The following is a 22,604-nucleotide window of genomic DNA, read 5'->3' as shown; positions in this document are numbered from 1 at the left end:
GTGCCCAAGGAGCTACTGGACCTGCCCCTGTGCCTCCAGGCTCCCTTCCTGCCTCTCCTTGAGCTTTGTTATCCTCTAAAGCTGAACCTAGTTTAGCTTCCCAAACTCACCTCCTTGTTCTTGCACACTCTGGTTCCACTGACTGCACCGCCTCTCTTCTGCAACCTGATGAATTCTCTTTCACTTCTCAACCCAAATCAGCTGTCACTTCCACTAGGAAGTCTTCTCTGCCTTTCGCTGCTCTTCATCACAGCAATGACCCCCTCCCTCTGTGCATCACCGGCCTCTAATTTATTTCACTATACGTCTATCACTCGTGCCAGAATAGCAAACTTTTTTAGAGCATTACCTGCGCTTATACATCTCTGCATTCGCATCACCTATCTTAGTGCATAGCGCCAAGTAGGCCCACAAGTTAGCTGGGCCCGGGAATACAGGAAGCAGAGTAGGGGTTAATGGGAATACTGGTGGAAATGACAGAGGCAAAGGCAGGGGCACCAGCTAGAATAAGACTGTTTAGCAGAGAAAGAGTCTGGGAGGAACAAGCTGAAGAACTGCCGTAAGGGGAGCCGGCCCAAGCCGGGCCGGCTCCTCTTCTTCCAGCACCTGGGTGGCCCGCCTCCGCGGCCTGGAACTACAAATCCCAGGGTTCTCCGCGGTGCGGACTGGCAGTATCCTGTCCAGCCGTGGCGACGGTGAGGGGCGGTGGCTCAACGGCGGGAGATTCAAACCTGGAAGAAGGAGGAACATGGAGAGGAAAGCAGAGGTCCCGGGCCGGACAGCCTGTGAGTGCCGGAAGGGTCGGAGAAGGGTCCCGCAGTGGTGCGGCTGGTCGAGGGGCTTGGCCGTCCCTTGAGAGACTGGGGCGTGGGTCGGGCGTGGAGTCTGAGGGGCGAGGGCGGTGGGACTGCTCAGTGGGACGGGAACCCTCAGCCCGGGCGCCGCGGGCCCGAGTGGAACTATGAGCGGCGCATTGCCCCTTGACGAATGTGCTGCGCTTTAAAGCTAGCAAAGAACGTTCTCCCTGTTTCTAAGTTCTGGAGCTCCGAGGTCGGGCGAGTGTAGGTGATCCTAATGATCCTTAAAATTCAGCGGTTACTGCTGGCTACCGTACTTGCCCAGCGCTGCCACGGCACAAGACGCCTAAAGGGATCTGGGGGACTCTTCGGCTTTGTGATGCCGCTTTCAGACGATGCCTGTCAAACTTAGGGGCTGAAATTACCCGGGAAGCTCGTTTGAAATGCAGATTCCTGGGACCTATCCCAGAGCTGCAGTTCCAGAAGGTCCGGATTGGGGCCCATAATCTGCATTTATAACAAACACCGCTGTGCTGCTTCCCTCACCCCAGGTGAATGTGAGGAAAGTAGTCCCTGGGCCACACTTTCAAAAACACTGTTTTAGGAAGGAGAGACTGGAGTTGGAAGGAAGGGAGGGGCAGAAAGGTTCTATCTGATTTTCTGAATGAAAGTCACAGCCTGCTCCTTCTTCCACCCCTCCCTTCCTCTCCATTAGGATTCAAAAAGCAAAGTCCGTGTCCACTCTTCTGTTAAAGGAAAACTAGTTCCAGACCTAAGAAGGACAGGAAAACTATTTTTTGGTTTTTATTTTTTTTGAGACAGCATGTATTTGTACAAAATCCCTCCCATCGCCCACAGTCCTCAGCTCATAACTCTGAGGTGATGTCATTCACTTACTGGTTTATTTTCCATGCTTAACAACCAACACTTGTTCCTTGTACACTCCCTTGGAGGAACCGATGGCTTTCCTGTGGTTGGCCAGTGTTTTCAAATCTGTATTTGAAGGGGTGTGTGTGTGCGCGTGTGCGTGTGTTTTAATTTACTCAACTGCTCATTCAAATAAGCCCTGCCCTTCCCTGAATCATATTGCAGAATATGCAATATAAGTAAATAGAATAAAGACTGGGAATGACATTAAGTGCTGAGTCAAAATCAGATTGGCTAAGCTCTACCTTTTTTTTTAAGCCCTCTGAGTTCATTTTCTAACTGTGTGTAGCTTTCTCTTACTCTTTCTGTTTGACTTTGTATTGTGTTTCTCAAGGAGAATAGAGAGAGGAGAGAAGGGAGAATTAAGGGAGGCTATGACTAAGGCAAATTAGGAGTGCTGTCTCACTTGAGGGATTCTCTATTCTTGAGTTTGAGAATCAGTATTCTGCATTTATATTTAGCTTGAAGATTATTTTCCTCCTCAGGTGACCTATACCCAAAAGGATAGTGAAGGTACCTTTGTGATCTTTTTTTTTTTTTATTTTTTTGGGACGGAGTTTCGCTCTTGTTACCCAGGCTGGAGTGCAATGGCGCGATCTCGGCTCACCGCAACCTCCGCCTCCTGGGTTCAGGCAATTCTCCTGCCTCAGCCTCCTGAGTAGCTGGGATTACAGGCACGTGCCACCATGCCCAGCTAATTTTTTGTATTTTTAGTAGAGACGGGGTTTCACCATGTTGACCAGGATGGTCTCGATCTCTTGACCTCGTGATCCACCCGCCTCGGCCTCCCAAAGTGCTGGGATTACAGGCTTGAGCCACCGCGCCCGGCCTTTGTGATCTTTTAAAATGTTTTTTATCCTTCCACTTATTCGGAAGTGAGTGGCATTTTTCCCTCTGTTGGACTGCCTTTCCCCCATATTTCTGCCTATTTATTCCTTAAGATCTAGCTCATAGCTAGAATCCTTTGCTTCCTCTGCCGCTTCCATAGCTTTTATTCATGGGCCATAATCATACTTATCACATTAGATTTATTTATTTACATGTTTTTCTCTTCTAATAATAATCTTTGGCTGGGTACTGTGGCTCACGCCTATAATCCCAGCACTTTAGGAGGCCAAGGCAGGAGGATCACTTGAGCCCAGGAGTTTGAGACCAGCCTATGCCACATGGCGAGACCCAGTCTCAACCAAAAATACAAGAATTAGCCAGACGCGGTGGTGCGCACCTGTGGTCCTAGCCATTTGGGGATGGAGGCCTGAGGTGGGAGGATCACCTGAGCCCAGGAGGTCAAGCCTGCAGTGAGCTGTGATCGCACTACTGCACTCCAGCCCGGGCAGCAGAGTGACACCCTGTTTCCAAAACAAAACAAAACAAAAACCCAGTAATAACTCTGTTGTCCAGGCTGGAGTGCAGTGGCATGATCATGGCTCACTGCAGCCTGGACCTCTTGGGCTCAGGTGATCTTCCCACCTCAGCCCCATCCCAAGTAGCTGGGATTACAGACGTGCATCATCACATCAGGCTAATTTTTGTATTTTGTCAAGACAGGGTCTCACCATGTTGCCCAGCATGTTCTCAAACTCCTGGGCTCAAGTGATCTACCTGCCTCAGCCTCCAGAAGTGCTGGGATTGCAGGCATGAGCCACCATGCAGGCCTTTATTTCTACATTTCTTAAGAGTAGGGGTCTACTCCTGTTTCCCACCTACTCCACCTTCCATTCCTTGCCCTGTCCCGAGCCGAGTCCTGTATCAGCCCTTTATCCTCACACACTTTTCTACAATGACGTTCAATAAAGTGCATGTGTTCCTGGGAAAAAAAAAAAGAGCTGGAGAGGGTGGTTCTGCTAGTCCAGTGCCTGACATAAAGGAGGTATTGATGAATGAATCGGTCAATCCTGGTTGGCTCTAGTACCTCACCTCTGAGAGAGTAACCAACAAGGATGACACAAGTCCACTTCTTGGAGAAGTCAGTCTAATTAGGGATAAGAAAAGGAGTTAAGCTTCAAGCCAAGGAAGACTCTGGATGTCCCAGCTGGGACATACTGAGGGAAGGGCCATGAGTAGTCTTGAAGAGGGAGAGGACAGGAAGATAGCTGCAGAGGAAAGAGAAATGCTTCCACTACAGGAGGAGGTCGCCTGTTAAGGATATCCTGGGAAGAAAAGGAGGGACACATGGGAGATGCTTCAGGTCTCTGAGCAGGGTTGCCTAAGCAAGTCTGTTAAGAAAAAGCTTCAGTGCTAAGGCCCCTCTAATGCTCTCTTCATTGATCTTATCCCATTTGACTCCTCAGATGAACGCCTCACAGCTGAGGAGATGGATGAGCAGAGGCGGCAGAATGTTGCCTATCAATACCTGTGCCGGCTGGAGGAAGCCAAGCGGTGAGCAGAGTCCATGAAGATGGACTCTTTCTGATCTCCCTTTCCACCACCCCTCACCCTAGGCATCTGCCCCCAAAGTAAATGCAACAGATCAAGAGTCCATGCTGTGGGAAAGGGCAAGTTGAAATAGCTTTTTAATTTAATTTAATTTTTTTTTTTTTTTTTTTTTTTTTTTTGAGATTTAGCCTCACTCTGTTGCCCAGGCTGGAGTACAGTGGTGTGATCTTGGCTCACTGCAACCGCCGCCTCCCAGGTCCAAGCGATTCTTCTGCCTCAGCCTCCCGAGTAGCTGGGACTACAGGCACATGCCACCATGCCTGGCTAATTTTTAATTTTTAGTAGAGGCAGGATTTCACCACGTTGGCCAGGTTATCTTGGACTCCTGACCTCAGCTGATCCTCCCGCCTGGGCCTCCCAAAGTGCTGGGATTACAGGTGTGAGCCACTGTGCCCCAGCCTTTAATTTTTTTTTTTTTTAAAGCAAATCTCAGTCACATCCTTTTATCCCCTATAAATGTAATATATATCTCCAAAATATGTGGATGTTTGCTTATATAACCACAATGCCATTATAATAGCTTTAGTTAATCCTTGGAAGATCAATACCCAGGCCACTTTAAAATTTTTTTGCTTGTCTTAAAAAAAAAAACAAAAAACTGTTTTTACAGTTATCTTATTCAAATAATGATCCAAAAAGTTCACTAATTACATCTGCTTGTATGTGTCTTAAGTCTTATTTAATCTAGAGCAGCCCATCTCCCTTTTTCAGTTCATTATATTATTGATTTGCTGAAGACAACTGTCATTTTTCCTAAAGAATATCCTACATTTTGTCTCTTTTTTCTCTTTTTTTTTTTAGAGATTGTTATCTAATTGCTTTTTTATGTCATTCAGCTTGTTCCTCTACACTCTGTATTTCCTATAAATGAATGTTGGCTTAATTAGATTTAGGTTCAACATTTTTGACAAGCAACGTGGCGAAACCCCATCTCTCTTTTTTTTTTTTTTTTTGAGACGGAGTTTCGCTCTTGTTACCCAGGCTGGAGTGCAATGGCGCGATCTCGGCTCACCGCAACCTCCGTCTCCTGGGTTCAGGCAATTCTCCTGCCTCAGCCTCCTGAGTAGCTGGGATTACAGGCACGCGCCACCATGCCCAGCTTATTTTTTGTATTTTTAGTAGAGACGGGGTTTCACCATGTTGACCAGGATGGTCTCGATCTCTTGACCTCGTGATCCACCCGCCTCGGCCTCCCAAAGTGCTGGGATTACAGGCTTGAGCCACCGCGCCCGGCTGCGAAACCCCATCTCTACAAAAAATACAAAAATTAGCCAGGCATGGTGGCATGCACCCATAGTCCCAGCTACTTGGGGGGCTGAGGAAGGAGGATTACTTGAACCTGGGAGGTCAAGGAGGCTTCAATGAGCCAAGATTGTGCCACTGCACTCCAGCCTGGTGCCTGGCGATAGAGCGAGACTCAGTCTCAAAATATATAAATAAATAAAATTAAATTAAAAAAAAATTTTTTTAAAGCCAAAAAAAACCTGGATGGGTGCAGTGGCTCATGCCTTTAATCCCAGCACTTTGGGAGGCTGAGGTAGACGGATCACCTGAGGTCAGGAGTTTGAGCCCAGCCTGGCCAACATGGTGAAACCCCGTCTCTACAAAAAATACAAAAATTAGCTGGGCACCGTGGTGCATGCCTGTAATCCCAGCTACTTTGGAGGCTAAAGCAGGAGAATCACTTGAACCCAGGAGGCAGAGGTTGCAGTGAGCTGAGATCATGCCACTACACTCCAGTCTGGTCGAAAAAGTGAGACATCGTCTCATAAAAACAAAAACAAAAAAACATTTTTGACAAGTTTTCATTAGTGTTGGTGTTGGGTTTTTTCCCCCACTCACATCCTTTTACTCCTATATACTGCAATGCGTGTATCTAAAATATGTGATATATAACATATGTAAGATACGTGTTCTATATCACATCTTATAGCAGACAGTGTCTGCTTGTTCCATTTTCAGTGATGCTAAATTCAATCTGGGAGTTTAGGTGAAGCCAACCTGATTTACACGTCATAAAATTTCCCATTAACTTTTCATCTAATGCCTTCTTCATTCATTGTTGGTCCACATCAGAATTTATTATTTTACCAAGGGTGCAAAATGACTATTTTCTTGTTCTGTCATTTCTTCCGTATTTACTAGCTGAAATTCTAAATAATTTTTTCTCATCATCTTAGGACTATTTGGTTACCCTAAAATTCAATCCGTGCAGGAAAAGCAGGATGCATACTTAATTATTTGCTTTTAATCAACAGGATACTTTTAATGTTCTTCAGGGAAGTCGGTAGGATGGGGCAATCAGGAAAAATCAGGTGTCTAAGGCAGGGAAGGTATGAAACAATGTGTGACTGGCTCTCTGTTTGGAAATGGATACTTTCCAATTAGACCCCATCTCTCTGAGGAGACTTTAATGTCTTTCTCATACAACCATCAGCAATAATAATACTTTACATTTATATTCAAAGTGTTTTCACATTCATTAGCTCATTTGATCCTGGCAGCTGCCCACTGAAGGAAGTACAGGTGGCATTATCCTCATTTTGCAAATTGTGCAACTGAGGCTCACAGAGGTAAAGTAGGGGAGATAATGTGGAAAGCAGGCCTTCAAACTCCAAGAGCTGTGATCTTTCTGTCCGTTTGTGCTGCTCCCCTTCCATCAGCCCCACTACTCTCATCATCATTAAAGCTGGGTTATGATCCATGTAGACCATTCAGGCAGACATGACCTTTCTGCACCCATGTTCTCAGACAACAACGCAGAATGAAAGAAGTGAGCAGATTCAATTTGGTTTAACAGTTAAAGATGTAACTAGACTGAGTGAGAACCTATGTAACAGTTAAGCCTCACTGAAGATAGGCAGGTTCAGGATCTGTCAAGGAAGATTTCCTGAGGTGGGTGGGACTGAGGGTTGGACAATCCAGATATTTGGAGCAGCCTGGGAGAAGGTGGGAACAGCCAGGCAATGGGCAGAGAGGGGAGTTGGGGGTAGGGCTGGAACAGGAGGCAGAGGAGGGTCAGGGACCACTTGAAAGGAGGGAGAGAGGGAAGTTCTATAGTTAGAATAAATCACTGTGGTCTACCAGAGTTTGTGAGAAGGTGCTCTCATGTTTGTAGCTGGATGGAGGCCTGCCTGAAGGAGGAGCTTCCTTCCTCAGTGGAGCTGGAGGAGAGCCTTCGGAATGGAGTGCTGCTGGCCAAGCTGGGCCACTGTTTTGCACCCTCCGTGGTTCCCTTGAAGAAAATCTATGATGTGGAGCAGCTGCGGTACCAGGTGGGAGGATTGGACCCCACCTTCTACCTTCTTTCTCTCAAACTATTCCATTTCCTCAAAGCTGTGAGGGTAGGGTGACCACATAACTTATTGTCTAAATCTGGATAAAAGTGGAGGTTATTTCTCTGTCCTGGTAGGGATGGAAAATCCATAGCATGGGGTCCTCTGGTTCCCCTCTGCCCTTCTCTCCTGAATCTTTAAGCTGTGGTCTGGGCTTTACCTGTATGGAGTGCCGAGAACTGTGGAAATAGATTTTCTTTTTCTTTCCCTTTCAGGCAACTGGCTTACATTTCCGTCACACAGACAACATCAACTTTTGGCTGTCTGCAATAGCCCACATCGGTCTGCCTTCGGTAATATTGGGCCTGACGATTGGTATTCATCTTTACTCCTTACCAGCCACCCCCCACAATCCCATGCTTTATCTCCCTGGGCCCTTTAGCTCTATTTCCATGTGTCTTTTAAACTAACTCATCTAAGAGAACAGTTCCTTAGGGCTATGTGTCTTTGAACCAGGTTATTTTTTCTCTGCCTCCTCTTCCCTGTGGACGAAAGGAGATGAAGTTTCCATGGCCTGTGTGGCATGGTTCCCATTACGCAGCGGGGGCCTCCTATGTCGTGCTTATATTGGCCAGCCCTGTCTCCACCAAAGTTCACAGTGTGAAGCAAGGGTATACACATCTCTAGGTAGTAGACGACTTCAAGTTAGCAGCCTAGGTCCAAAACCAAAGCTGGACACATGGTTTCACTCTTTGAACCTCAGTTTGCTACTCATCTGTAAAACAGGGATAGTGAGCCTTGCCCTGTCTACCTTACAATGTTGCCAGAAGGATCATGTGGTCTGTGTGAACTCCCTTTGTGAATTGTGAAGAGCTATACAAATGAAGGCATGATAGGATTCTGCAATGTATGGTTTCTTTCTGCTTTGTTTTTCTTTGCTGTAGAAAGGAACTATAAGACAGGAAACAGCAGTAAAAAAAAGACACTTTCTTTTTTTTTTTTTTTTTTTTTTGGGTACCAAATTTCTTTATTTGAAGGAACGGTACAAAGAAAAAAGACACTTTCATGGGAGGCAGAAGCAATAGAAGTCATGTGTCTTCAGTGGGACTGGAACACTCTAGGTCTCTAGATTTGGTTCATTATTGTGAACCTAAATGTAACCAAGATATATTGAGGTTAGGCCTCATTACAGTTGTCAGGTGCATTGAGAAGCCATACGTGGTACTACTCCGTTCTTCGAAGGGCTCTCATTGGTCAGAAGCCGCTGGCTTGGAGACAGGGATAACAGCCTGACACTTTTGTGGTCCTTGACAATATATGCTTCATTGGGCCCTCCTTGGGAGTAGGCCAGCTCTCCAGCAAACCACCTTTCTGGCAAGAGTCTAAAGTGAGGCATGCAGTCTCACTGTAGACATCTGGAAGACAGCTGGGGGTCTGACTTTGTAGTTATTGTTTTTGGAGGAGATGGCTTATACCCGTAACCTCGATAGCCCTCTCTGGTGTTTGGTCAATCCAGGGCACCCTAGGACTGTGTGTCTGTGGCTGAGCCTCGGCTTAGTATGCATCCCAGTGCCTTTCTTTTATACTAGGCTGACTTGAAATGGTTGGGGGAAACTGACCTAGACACCCCAGGTAACAAGGGAGCACATATCTCAGGTTGGAGAGGAAGACCCATTACTTGGCACCCCCTCTCCGTATCTAGTGCTGCTTAAAGGTTCCCAATGGCAGTAACTGGCTGATTTCCCCTCTAGACTTTCTTCCCAGAGACCACGGACATCTATGACAAAAAGAATATGCCCCGGGTAGTCTACTGCATCCATGCTCTCAGGTGAGAAACCTCAAATTTTATCACCCAGGTTCCTCTAGGTGGATGTGACCAACAATCAACAGAACAAACACAGCAAGAAGGATGAAGGGTAGACCACAGGGAGCACTGCTCAGGAGAGTGAGCTTTCCAATTTACAGAACTGTGTTTAGATTTTTGTGCATGTCTGTGGGCACAGTTATGTATGGCCTATGTGGGTGAAGGGGTAGGGCAGGCAGGATAGCAGAGGCAGGAAGGTATCAAGGTGGGGCCTTCAGTTTGTGACTGGGCATAAAGGAATCAGAACAGGACCTATCGAGAGCAACACATGCCAGCCTCTTAGTGTAAATGGCATAGGCTCTTTGGTCCTACTTAGAGCCTGCCATCAGCAACCATTTGGCTAAATCACAGTAAGTGACTTGTCAGTTCCTTGTGTTCACCATGTCATCTCTTTCTGACTTCACTTCCCATGTCCTTTTGTGCTCCTGTGCCTTAGCTCAGCAGGTATCTGCTTGCTGTGCCCCTCCTGTCCTCTGTCTCCACGGAGTGACCTGCTACTGCAATTTGGCCTTCTCTGTGAAGCCTTTCCAGTCCCCTCAGACCCCCAACACCATCTTATTTACCTTCTGCAGCATTTTCCTTGGGCTGATTTAAGGTCATATTTCTGTGGGTTGGGAGTGACTTGAGAGCACATGCTGAGTGGTCTTCATCTCCAGGTCCCCTAGTATCTCCTTCAAACCCATCATGGGCAGAGTGTCAAAATGAATTGGCCCCAGTGCCTTCCAATGCCTTCCATTTCCTCCTAGTCTCTTCCTCTTCCGACTGGGATTGGCCCCTCAGATACATGATCTATATGGGAAAGTGAAATTTACAGGTAAGCCCAGCTCCTTTCCTGATTGCATAGCCTGGGCAGAGTCTTGGGGGTTCTGGGCCTGATGAAGGGCACCTGTGGCATCATTGCAGCTGAGGAGCTCAGCAACATGGCATCTGAACTGGCCAAATATGGCCTCCAGCTGCCTGCCTTCAGCAAGATCGGGGGCATCCTGGCCAACGAGCTCTCGGTGGATGAGGCTGCAGGTAAGGACTGGACTCTGCCCTGCCAAGAGTAGGCTCAGTGGGTGTGGGAGGGCTTCAAGCCTCACAGCCATTGAATGGATTCTGGCCACCCCTCACTACAGGTAGGGCCATCAGGCTACCTGGTTTGCCTGGCCCCTGAGGGTGGGAAAAAGAGTGATGTCAGAGTGGCCTGCTACTGGTTGTGCTCTGATCTGGGGTTCACTCTGGTCTCCTGACCTTGTTTCCATGCCTCACTCCCAGTCCATGCAGCTGTTCTTGCCATCAATGAAGCAGTGGAGCGAGGGGTAGTGGAGGACACCCTGGCTGCCTTGCAGAATCCCAGTGCTCTTCTGGGGAATCTCCGAGAGCCTCTGGCCGCCATCTACCAGGAGATACTGGCCCAGGCCAAGATGGAGAAGGCAGCCAATGCCAGGAACCATGTAAGGAGTAGTCTTGGGGTGCCGGGGCCAAAAAGTTGAGTGGCTGGAAAGTCTCAAGTGAAACCAGCACTCCTATCTGTCATGTCTCTAGGATCCAGAATTGCTTCTTAGAGAAACCGTAACTTGTCAGTGATTTTAGATAAATAGGAAAGAAACTTGGGAGAATGATGAGAATTCAGAAGAGAAGACTGGAGAAGAGGTTCTTGGGGGATGATCTTCAGGGAAGCCTGAGAGGGGCTCTGGAATGTAGAACAGAATGAGATTGGACTGGAGGTTCCAAAGGTTGGTTTGGCTTAATTGTGTCAGTGCCAGGTGTTTAGACCCCACAGTTTCCTGAATTTGGCCTTGGGAAGGTCCCCAGAAGAAGAAAATGGTGTAGCCAGGGAGGGAAGAGCAGGACAAGAAGATTGAATTGGGTTCCCCAAGTTTCCTCTCAATGTAGTTTTTGCAGGATGGCAGAGAAAGCCAGGACATCTATGACCACTACCTAACTCAGGCTGAAATCCAGGGCAATATCAACCATGTCAACGGTAAGAGAGATCGGCCAGGAGTGGTTTAGGGGTGCCCTCAGGGTAAGCCCCTGCACTGGGATGTTTGGGGATAGCTTCTCTCAAACCAGAAAGCCCTACGGTCTCACTTGGGCCAAGCCTTGCCTCGGGGAAAGATCAGATTCCAAGGAGTATGTGCGCTGCTTTCTGAGAAGTGGTCCATGTCCAGGAAGCTTCTGTCTGAATGGAGAACCATGGAGAGGAGCAGCTCTTGATGCAGACTGGGGCCCTTCGAGAGGGGCAGTGTGGAAAATACATGAGGATGGGGGGAATCTGGGTAGGAGCTGTATGAAGGCTCAGGATGGGTGGGCATTTGCCTGTTTGGGTAAGGATATCCTCGGGGTCTGAGGTGGTGAAGTGAGAAGGCTGTGAAGACCAAGCTGAAGAATTTGGACTGAACCGAATGGGCCCAGGAGCCAAGGTGGAAAGGATGGGGTTGACTCTGGGCAGGCAGGAAGAGGGCACATTCCTAAGGCTGGACTGGGGGATTATGGGAGGTGGCTTTCTCACACTGTCCATTATGGAATCTTGGTTTTTTTCAGTCCATGGGGCTCTAGAAGTTGTTGATGATGCCCTGGAAAGACAGAGTCCTGAAGCCTTGCTCAAGGCCCTTCAAGACCCTGCCCTGGCCCTGCAAGGGGTGAGGAGAGACTTTGCTGACTGGTACATGGAGCAGTTGAGCTCAGACAGAGAGCAGAAGGCACAGGTTAGCCTGTCTATTATCTGCCACACCCTCTATGTGACTATAGGATGGGAGAGGGCCTCTTACTCAGGCCTCACCACTATTGGTCCTTTTTATCCTGTAAGTGCTACCTACGTGTTTCTAGTAGACCAGACTGATTGGCTTCTGTCCCTGAGAGTCCCCCAGACTGACCAGGACAATCCCATAGGCAGTAATGTGCTCCCCCATTGCTGAACTGCTGCCTCCACTTAGCAATCTTGTTTTCAACCCAGTTGACTTTCCCCCGACACTATTCGTATTGTCTATGTTGTTATTTTAGATGCTTGCTGAGCAAGAAAGGTTAAAGATGAGTTAATAAGGCTGGTTGCCGTGGCTCATGCCTGTAATCCCAGCACTTTGGGAGGCTGAGATGGGTGGATCACTTGAGGTCAGGAGTTCGAAACCAGCTTGGCCAATATGGTGAAACCCCATCTCTACTAAAAATACAAAAATTAGCCAGGTGTGGTGGCAGGTACCCGTAATCCAGCTACTGGGGAGGCTGAGGCAGGAGAATCACTTGAACCCAGGAGGCAGAGGTTACAGTGAGCCAAGATTGTGTCACTGCACTCTAGCCTAGGCGACAGAGCAAGACTCCCTCTCAAAAAAAAGGGTTAATAGGGATGGATGAGCCTGACTAAAGAGGAGAGGTAGTATTATTGAGGGTAGGTGGCTGGGTAGACCTGGGAGCTCATGCTGGCAGCTCCTAAATCATGGTGATGGCCCCAGGAGGACTCCATTCTGCTGTATCTCTTCCCTCTCTTAGGAGCTGGGCCTGATGGAGCTTCTGGAAAAGGAGGAAGTCCAGGCTGGTGTGGCTGCAGCCAACACAAAGGGTGATCAGGAACAAGCCAGTAAGTCATCCCCAGGTCGGAGGCCTGCTCTGGGCTTATCTCTGACTCTTAGAAGAGCATCCCACCTCTTTGCTGGCTTCCGTATTGGGCAATACACACTGCTGCTGTTTCCCCGCCTGGCTAGGGACTTCTCCCCTCACTTAATCTGCTCTATTCCTGCTGCCTGCGGGGACACTATAGATAAGTTCATTAAGGCCTTAGAGATAATGACATGCCAATACTGCACTGGGCTGGTCTCCTGGGACAGGCAGTTTTCTTCCAGGCAATTTTCCTGTAATTTTGACAGTTTTAACCTGCTTGAATTCCTTTGGCTTCTGAAATGTAGTAATTTTCCGGAATATGAGCAAGAAACTCGTCTTCTAACTCAGTTTCCCTTAAAAACATTATATACAAATATAATTCTTTTTTGTTTTTAGTTTTTGTTTGAGACAGAGCTTCACTCCGTTGCCCAGGCTGGAGTGCAGTGACGCAATCCTGGCTCACTGCAACCTCCACTTCCTGGGTTCAAAGTATTCTCATGCCTCAGTCTCCCAAGTAGCTGGGTTGACAGCCACCTGCCACCACAGCAGGTTAATTTTTGTATTTTTAGCAGAGGTGGGGTTCTTTGTGTTGGCCAGGCTGGTCTTGAACTCCTGGACTCAAGTAATCTGCCTGTCTTGTCCTCCCAAAGTGCTGGGATTATAGGCATGAGTCACTGCGCCCGGCCACGAATGGGATTCTTTATTACAAGAATGTGAGTTATTAATTGTCTTTCTCCAAGAAATCAATCTGCACTGCAAGTCTGAAGAGAAACAGAGTGCTGAGGCAAAATGCAGTAGCCCGTGGACACTAGACCTGTTGACAGTTGCTTGCCTAAGTCTGGACTTGCTGTCAGGTTTAGAGGTTGCTCAGTAACCATTTACCTTTGTCTAACAGAGCTTTCCAACACTCACTAGCTTGCGGTAGTCCCCAGGCCACTCCTGACTGGCTGCTTGCCTAATCCGCTCAGTTCATTCCTGATTGCTGCTGCCAGAGTAATCTCTGAAGCACAGATCTGATCTTATCTCCCTTGTTGAACATCTTCAGACCTTCATGGGTTCTTCCATTATTTAGCCCACACTTTAGTCCTATCTCCTTGTCCTGGCAGATAAGCCCTTTCCCAGCTCTTCTGTTCACATTCCACCCAGTTCAGCGGAGCAAACAATCTGTTCTTCCTAGATTGCCCTCCAACCTTTCCCACCACTGGGCCTCTGGTCCTCTGGGTAACGTTTCTCCCACATTCTCACCTGTTGATAAGCAGGTGAAAACATTCTCCAGAGCTATCTCCAAGGCTTCCTCTTCTGTGAAGTCTTCCTGCTCTCACCCAGCCAGAATCCCTCCTCCCCTGCACTGCCATAGCATTGTGTGGGGGTGGGGGGAGGTGGACTTCTAACATGACATGACAGGGGCGCACTGTAGGTACTTTGGTATTCTTAGTTCTTCCCAGTAGATTGTGCTTTCCTTGATGCCAGTGCCCGTATCTGCTTGGCAGTTTACAGGCCCCAGAGTTTGTAAACTCAGACTACAATGAGGCACCACAGCCCCTCTTAAGCTTACTGCTGCCCTTTGCAGTAAATGGCTCCACCATGGAGTTGGTTCCTTATTCTTCTGTGCTGTCATCAAGCCTTGGTCCCTAGAGCCCCCTGACTAACCTCATCTTAGTTACGCTCCGTAGCCACCTGTCAATCTCGTGCTCACTACCTTAGGAATTCACCCTCTGCCATGGCAGCCACTCTGTGTTACATGCTGAGCTACTCAATTTCTAGGCCTGACAAATTGCTTCTTACAGAGCCTCTTCTTAAAGTGACCCAGCCCCATTTCTTCCTGAACATTTAGAAATGCATTTTAAACCTAGCAGAAAACTAGCAGGTCTTCGAGAGCAGTTACAAAGCCATTTCCCCACCAAGATCCCCTGGCAGAGCCTAGTTGGTCAGGAGAGTGGAGATGCCACTGAATGTCCATCCTGTGCAACCTGTTGCTCTCCTCCCTTGCAGTGCTCCAGGCTGTGCAGCGGATTAACAAAGCCATCCGGAGGGGAGTGGCGGCTGACACTGTGAAGGAGCTGATGTGCCCTGAGGCCCTGCTGCCTCCAGTGTACCCTGTTGCGTCGACTGTGTACCAGCAGGAGCTGGCAGTGCTCCAGCGGCAGCAGCAGGGGGTAAGCTCCAGAAATGTGTGTCTAGCTCTGCAGTCCCCAGGCAGCTGGAGGGATCAGGACAGGCGGCCCAGGCCACCCTCTTGTGAGTGCAACATGAGATGCTGGCACGAGATTAGGATGGGGGGAAGAGCTACCATCCCTGCCTTACTGAGCATATTTTAATAGCCAATACATTGAGCAAACACTGCTTTACATACTCATTTAATCCCTAAAATAACCCTATGAGGGACGCGTTCTATTTTAGAGATGGGGAAACTGAGATGCAGAGATTAAGTCACTTGCCCAACACAGCTGTGAGTGCCAGTGCTGAGAGTAGATGCAGAAGACCATGCTTTTAACCACTTCGCTGTCCCACCTCGTCCCGGTCCATACCTCTTCTCTGACAGTGAGGTGACAGGGCCTCACTTAGGGACTTTCCATCTGACGGAGGAGTTAGAATACATCTGAGGGTCCACATAGAGACACAGGGAGAGAAGAGCAGATGACAGGTGGAAGAAGCCTTCAGACCAAGGAAATGGAGAGGCAGAGCTGGGAAGACTTCCTGGAAGAGAATCAATAGAGAACTACACCCACAGCAGGTGTTTATAGAGCGTCTACTGCCAGCATGACTTGGACACAGGCACAGCCCTCAGGAAAGGCACATTCTCAACATATGAATGACTATGTACAAGGAAGCATAAAATAAGTACTAAGAAGTAAAGCACTGTGACTAAAATTGTGGACTTTAGAGCCAGGCTGCGTGAGTTCAAATCCAGCTCTGCTAGTTCTTAGCTATGTGATGTTGGGCAAGTTCTTTACTTTCTCTGCTGCTCAATTGCTTTAATATAAAATGGGAATAATAATTATATGCCTCATAGGCTATAGGATTAAATGAGGTAACATATGTGCTTAGAGAAGAACCTTGAAAGTAAGCTTTAGCTATTAATATTATTGTTGTTGACGTTCATAACATTCTGTTAGTAGAAGATAGGAAGGGGACTGGGCATGGGGGTTCACGCCTATAATCCTAGCACTTTGGGAGGCTGAGGCAGGCAGATCACTTGAGGCCAGGAGTTCAAGACCAGCCTGGCCAACATGGTGAAACCCCATCTCTACTAAAAGTACAAAAATTAACCGGATGTGGTGGTGGCACATGCCTGTAATCCCAGCTACTCCAGAGGCTGAGGCAGGAGATCACTTGAACCCGGAAGGTAGAGGTTGCAATGAGCCAAGATTGCACCATTGCACTCCAGCCTGGGCAACAAAGTGAAACTCCATCTCAAAAAAAGCGCGGTGGCTCAAGCCTGTAATCCCAGCACTTTGGGAGGCCGAGGCCGGTGGATCACGAGGTCAAGAGATCGAGACTATCCTGGTCAACATGGTGAAACCCCGTCTCTACTAAAAATACAAAACATTAGCTGGGCATGGTGGTGCGTGCCTGTAATCCCAGCTACTCAGGAGGCTGAGGCAGGAAAATTGCCTGAACCCAGGAGGCGGAGGTTATGGTGAGCCGAGATCGCACCATTGCACTCCCACCGGGGAAAAAGGAGAAAAAACCCCGGCTCAAAAAAAAAAAAAAAAAAAAAAAGAAGAAGAAGATAGAAAGGGTGTTCTAGATAGAGGCCACAGCATAAGCAGATGTTTGAAAAGGAGAAGGACAGGGCAGGGAAATGGGGCTCGGGTTTATTGGGTGTGTCATGCAGCGTGGAAGTGACCACTCCGTCTTCATCTCTGTATACCTGGGACCTAGTCCGGTTCAATTTTTTTTTTTTTTTTTTTTTTTTTTGAGACGGAGTTTCACTCTTGTTACCTAGGCTGGAGTGCAATGGCGCGATCTCGGCTCACTGCAACCACTGCCTCCCGGGTTCAGGCAATTCTCCTACCTCAACCTCCTGAGTAGCTGGGATTACAGGCATGCGCCACCATGCCCAGCTAATGTTTTGTATTTTTAGTAGAGACGGGGTTTCACCATGTTGACCAGGATGGTCTCGATCTCTTGACCTCGTGATCCACCCGCCTCAGCCTCCCAAAGTGCTGGGATTACAGGCTTGAGCCACCGCACCCAGCCTCAATTTTTTTTTTTAAGACAAGGTCTGGCTCTGTCACCCAGGCTAGAGTGCAGTGGCATGATCTCGGCTCATCGCAATCTCCGCCTCCTGGGTTTAAGTGATCAGCCTCAGCCTCCTGAGTAGCTGGGATGACAGGCATGCACCACCACCATGCTCAGCTAATATTTGTATTTTTAGTAGAGACAGGGTTTTGCCATGTTGGCCAGGCTGGTCTCAAACTCCTGGGCTCAAGCGATCTGCCCACCTTGGCCTCCAAAGTGCCAGGATTACAGGTGTGAGCCACTGCACCCGGCTAATACAGTTCTTGATGTGCAGTAGAGAGCAGAGGGAGCTGGTACAGCTCACTTGTTAAGTGTGGGCTTTGGAGTTGCGTTATTGGTTGTGGGCTTGTCTGTGAAATGGGGATATTAATGGTACTATGGTTCTGTTGTCGGCTGATTATGAAAATTAAATGATAATGTATGTGAAGTACTTATAACTGAGCACATAGTAAGCATTATCAAGTGTTTCATATGACTGATTATTAGTGAATGAATGAGGCCACTGGGGTTTTGAGATAGAGACTCTGGAATATTCAAGAACCTTGGGGGCAGGATGGTGGATAGGCCTTTAGACCCTTCACCTGCCCACTTGGGAATTGGCCCTCCCACCCATTTTAGGAGCTTGGCCAGGAGGAGCTCTTCGTGGCAGTGGAGATGCTCTCAGCTGTGGTCCTGATTAACCGGGCCCTAGAGGCTCAGGATGCCAGTGGCTTCTGGAGCAGCCTGGTGAACCCCGCCACAGGCCTGGCTGAGGTGGAAGGAGAAAATGCCCAGCGGTGAGAAAGTCTTAGCCACACATTGGGAGTGAGGGATGGGGGAATGCAGCCAAGACTCAGCACTCTTCTGTTGGAGACTTGCCTGGTGCATGATGTCCCATTCTTGGGCCCAGGCCCACCCTCTGGGTCTGTTCACAGTTCCTTGGCCTGTGTTTCTTCCTGGGAGTGGATGGGTTCACAGTCATTCCTCTTTTCTTCATTGATTCATTCTTTCCTAGCAGATGTTAGAGTATCCACCCATGTGCCAGATATTATTCTAGGTGCTGGGAAACAGCAGTGAACAAAACACCTTCTGCTCTTGTCAAACTTACATGCTAGTAGAGGGAGAGAGGTGATTAGAAAAGAAGAGGTGGCTGGGCGCAGTGGCTCACACCTATAATCCCAGCACTTTGGGAGGCCAAGGTGGGCAGATCACCTGAGCTTGGGAGTTCAAGACCAGCCTGAACAACATGGAGAAACCTTGTCTCTACTAAAAATACAAAATTAGCTGGGCATGGTGGCGCATGCCTGTAATCCCAACTACTCGGGAAGCTGAGGCAGGAGAATCACTTGAACCTGGGAGGCGGAGTTGCAGTGAGCTAAGATCGCACTGTTGCACTCCAGCCTGTGCAACAAGAGCAAAACTCCATCTCGATAAAAAAGAAAAGAAGAAGAGGTGTAGAGAAAAATAAAACAGGGCAAAGGGGGTAACGGGTAGAGACATAGTAGGGACAGTTTTTTGGTTTTACATAATGTGGTTATGGAAAGCCTCTTTGCTGAGGAGGTCATTTTGAAAGAGATTTAAAGGGCATAAGTGATGGCCATGAGGCTATGTGGGGCAGAGGCTTTGAGAAAGCCATGTGCGTGGTGTGTTCAAAGAACACCAGGAAGCCATTGTGGTGGAGTGAAGTGAGGAAGAAAGAGGAGTGGGAGATGAAGACAGAGTAGCAGAGGCCAGACCTTGTAGGACTGGTTTTTACTCTGAGTGAGGAAGGAAGCCACAGAAGAGCCAGGAGGGAGATGATCTGACCTACTTCGTTTATTTATTTTTAGAGACAGGGTCTTGCTCTGTCACCCAGGCTACAGTGTAGTGGTGCAGTCACAGCTCATTGCAGCATTGAACTCCAGGCTTAGGAACTCCAGCGTAGGAAGGACTTCAGGCACATGCCACTATGCCCAGATAATTTTTGAACTCCAGCGTAGGACTACAGGCACATGCCACTATGCCCAGATAATTTTTGAACTCCAGCGTAGGACTACAGGCACATGCCATTATGTCCAGATAATTTTTGAACTCCAGCATAGGACTACAGGCACATGCCACTATGCCCAGATAATTTTTTAATTTTTTGTAGAGACAGGATCTCTTTATGTTGCCCAGGCTGGTCTTGAATTCCTGGGCTCAAACTGTCCTCCCACCTTGGCCTCCCAAAGTGTTGGGATTACAGGTGTGAGCCACTGTGTCCAGTGATCTGATCTACCTACCAGGATGATTCTGGCTGCTGTGCTGAGAACTGACTGCAGGAGTACAAAGAGAAAGCAGGGAGACCTGTTAGACAGCTATTGGAGTAATCTAGGCAAGAGATGTTGGGGGCTTGGCCTAGAGCGGTAGCAACGGAGATAGGGAAAAGGAGTCAGATTTCAGATACATTTTGAAAGTAAACTGACAAGATTTGGTTATGTGATAGATATGAGATTTAAGAGACAATAGAATTAGGTATGACTCCAAGATTTGGGGCAAGATGGGAGAGACCATGAGACACACAGGTTAAGCAGGGGAATCAGTTCAGATGTGAGCTGTTGGGTTTGAGGTGCTTGTTAGACATTGGCTTGGAAATCACAAGGAGCTGGCTGGGATAAATGAATGGGCTGGAGGTGTGCTTTCAGGAGCAGATGGTGTTAAAGTCATGAGATTGGGTGAGATCACCTACGATGTGAGCATGCAGAGAGAAGAGGTCTGAAGACTGAAGACTGGAATGCTCCAATGTTTAGATGTCAGGGAGCAGCAGAGGTGTCTCAGAAAGAACAGCCTATGAGGCGAGAAGAGAACTCAAAGAATGTGGTGTCCTGGAGGCCAAGTGAGGAAAATCGTTCAAATGTTTCCCCTGACTTGTGACTGATGATTCACATGCTGCTCACCTCTCTGCCCTTCACCCCGCTGCCAGTTACTTCGATGCCCTGCTGAAACTGCGACAGGAACGTGGGACAGACAAGGACTTCCTGAGCTGGAATGACCTGCAGGCCACCGTGAGCCAGGTCAATGCACAGGCCCAGGAAGAGATTGATAGTGAGTATAGTCTGGAGATGGCCCAGCTTAGGCAGTCCTGTCCCTTAGCCATAAGTCTAGGGGCCCTCACCCACCTACATCTCTCTTCCTTAGGGGTCCTCGCAGTCAGCCTCATCAATGAGGCTCTGGACAAAGGCAGCCCTGAGAAGACTCTGTCCGCCCTACTGCTTCCTGCAGCTGGCCTAGATGATGTCAGCCTCCCTGTTGCCCCTCGGTACCATCTCCTCCTCGTAGCAGCCAAAAGGCAGAAGGCCCAGGTGAAGTTAGGGCTGGCTGGTTGGTCATCAGAGCAGGAAGAACATTCCCTGTGGGTAGCACTGTACCTAGTCTGGCAGAGCTCTAGTCTGATGGACACAATAGCTTCTGGGAGAGGGTGAGGGGAGTGTTCCAATCTGGTGAAGGAGTATGGCCCCCATTGCCAGGGCAGTGGGCAGTCCATCGGAAGAGCACAGGCCTGGGAGCTAGAGAACCAGGCTGGATTTCCCACTCTGACCCTTCATGACCATGTGACCTTGAGCAAATCCCTTGATATCTCTGATCTCTGTTTACTCATCTGTAAAGTACTGCCTACCCTCGTCCTACCCAGCTCCCAGAATGAGGGTGAAAATCAAATAAATTGACAAATGGGATAGAGTTTTGAATCTAAAATGCCCTGAGTATATTGCAGTAGAGAGTGGTTGAGAGCTCAGGCTCCTGAGCCAGGCTACTGGAGCTTACGTCCTGGCAGCCCGACCCTGCGTGTGTTACTTAACCTCTCTTTGTCTCTGTTTCCTCACCTACAAGCTTGTGACGGTAATGAGCGTATCTCAGAGTTATGGGATGTAAGTGAGATAATATGACAGTAGTAATGGCTAACATTGATTGAGTCCTCACTCTGTGCCAAACATCATTTTATGTGCTTTACAAGTATTAATGCATAAGAAAGTGCTTTAGAATACTGCCTGGCACATAGTCAGTACTCAATAAAATGTTAGTTTACAAAGTCTATTATTAATGGGGAGATTTGGGAAGGAATAGAACCTGGGGTTCTGTGAGGCAAGGGAGGGGACAAGCCTTTTTCAGTCTAACATTGTGGCAGGCATGGGCTTACTTGGCCTGGGGCCTCATATAATCTTCCCACTACCTTGTCAGGTAGAGGAGTGTGGAGCAAGAAAAGGAAGGAGAAGGTAAAGGTCAGGGTCAGGATCGGCCTGAGAAGGTATGCAGTGAGGCAGAGGGCAGTGGGGAGTGAGGGCAGGTAAGCGGAGGCTCCAGTGTGGGCTATCCCTGGACATGGCTGAGGCACAAGGGCTGGGAACTGAGCTGTTTAGAAGGTGGTGGATGCTGAGTTTGAGGAGCTATGCAGAGCCCCTGTGGTTCTGGAGGTGCTGTGGCCAAGCCAAATAGACTTGAAAGCCTAGTAGGAAAACAGCCTTCTGAGCCTGGCAGCATCCCAGGGACCCACAGGCCATACATGCCCACATAGGGCAGTAATCCCAGGGAACCCCAGGCCACGCACACCCATGTAGGCCAGGAGAGCTGAGTGGAGATTGCCGTCCCTGTGGCTCCCAATGCCTGCCTGCAGTTTGCTTCCCTTGGCATCTTGGTCTGGGAACCTGGAGAGACCAGCTTAGGGTCTCATCTTTTTTATCTCTCTCAATCTGCCAGGTGACAGGGGATCCTGGAGCTGTGCTGTGGCTTGAGGAGATCCGCCAGGGAGTGGTCAGAGCCAACCAGGACACAAATACAGCTCAGAAAAGTAAATGGACTGGGCAGGGGACCCTGGGAGGGGAGGGAAAGCGATGTGGGCTCAGCAGCAACCCAGATGATCAGGTGGCCTCACTGGTCACCTCCCACTCCCTTCAACCTCTGTGGGGAGGCAGGCCACAGTCAGAGCAGGAGGGCTGCTGTTTGGACTGCAGGGCGGGCTGCTGTTCCTGGCAGTCAGCGAGGCAGGAAATTCCCAGGAGGTGAGAATCCATAGTTCACCCACTGCCTTCCTCTATGCCTTCCTGTGGGCACTTTCCCTGTGCTGTGAGCATGTGAGATCACGTGGTAGCCAGAAATCCCATTTCTGCCGGTAGCTTGAGTTTGGGTTCCAACAGTCAATCAGCTCTGGCTAGAAATGTCTAGACTTGGAGTGAGAGAAGAGGAATTGGCAGGGGTTTGAGGAAAATAGGAGAATCAGTACAAATAGACAGGGGTGTGCTGATGTGTGGTGCTGGTGGTGTTAGTTCTCAGTGGCTGAGGTCTCTCTGTCTTTCTGTCTGTCTGCTAGTGACTGGAAGGCAGATGCTACATCAGCCATTCCCACATCTTAGGCTCTCTACTCCTAAGAAACTGTCCCAGGCTCCTCTGCCCATGTCCTGCCTTTATGCTTCTTTTCTGAGACAGGGTCTTGTTCTATCACCCAGGCTAGAGGGCAGTGTACCACAATCTTGGTTCACTGCAATCTTGGAAGTG

The 22,604-nt window shown here is 48.6% G+C and overlaps 1 protein-coding gene across 4 annotated transcripts in view; it reads left to right on the top strand.

Annotated features, from left to right (window-relative positions):
* The first annotated feature begins 689 nt into the window (after positions 1–689).
* The window catches only part of IQGAP3 (IQ motif containing GTPase activating protein 3), a 45,012-nt gene continuing 23,097 nt past the window's right edge, over positions 690–22,604 (top strand). For 2 of the 4 annotated variants that reach the window (XM_032260654.1, XM_032260652.1), the window contains exons 1-16: positions 690–785; positions 4,016–4,103; positions 7,279–7,435; positions 7,711–7,788; positions 9,187–9,263; positions 10,046–10,113; positions 10,203–10,316; positions 10,557–10,735; positions 11,187–11,265; positions 11,826–11,989; positions 12,768–12,855; positions 14,868–15,031; positions 17,739–17,896; positions 20,041–20,162; positions 20,256–20,419; positions 21,810–21,900. In XM_032260654.1, the coding sequence (XP_032116545.1) occupies positions 749–785; positions 4,016–4,103; positions 7,279–7,435; positions 7,711–7,788; positions 9,187–9,263; positions 10,046–10,113; positions 10,203–10,316; positions 10,557–10,735; positions 11,187–11,265; positions 11,826–11,989; positions 12,768–12,855; positions 14,868–15,031; positions 17,739–17,896; positions 20,041–20,162; positions 20,256–20,419; positions 21,810–21,900 (1,828 nt within the window). In that variant the 5' untranslated portion in view covers positions 690–748. Of the gene's footprint in view, positions 786–4,015; positions 4,104–7,278; positions 7,436–7,710; positions 7,789–9,186; positions 9,264–10,045; positions 10,114–10,202; positions 10,317–10,556; positions 10,736–11,177; positions 11,266–11,825; positions 11,990–12,767; positions 12,856–14,867; positions 15,032–17,738; positions 17,897–20,040; positions 20,163–20,255; positions 20,420–21,809; positions 21,901–22,604 lie in introns of all 4 variants that reach the window. The other 2 variants (XM_032260653.1, XM_032260651.1) reach the window with 1 other exon arrangement.

Source organism: Sapajus apella, unplaced genomic scaffold, assembly GCF_009761245.1.
Source record: "Sapajus apella isolate SASKATOON/1434 unplaced genomic scaffold, GSC_monkey_1.0 scaffold119, whole genome shotgun sequence".
In the NCBI taxonomy this organism is placed as follows: Eukaryota; Metazoa; Chordata; class Mammalia; order Primates; family Cebidae; genus Sapajus; species Sapajus apella.
The sequence above is the reverse complement of the archived record's forward strand: the minus strand, read 5'-3'. Positions and strand labels throughout refer to the sequence as shown.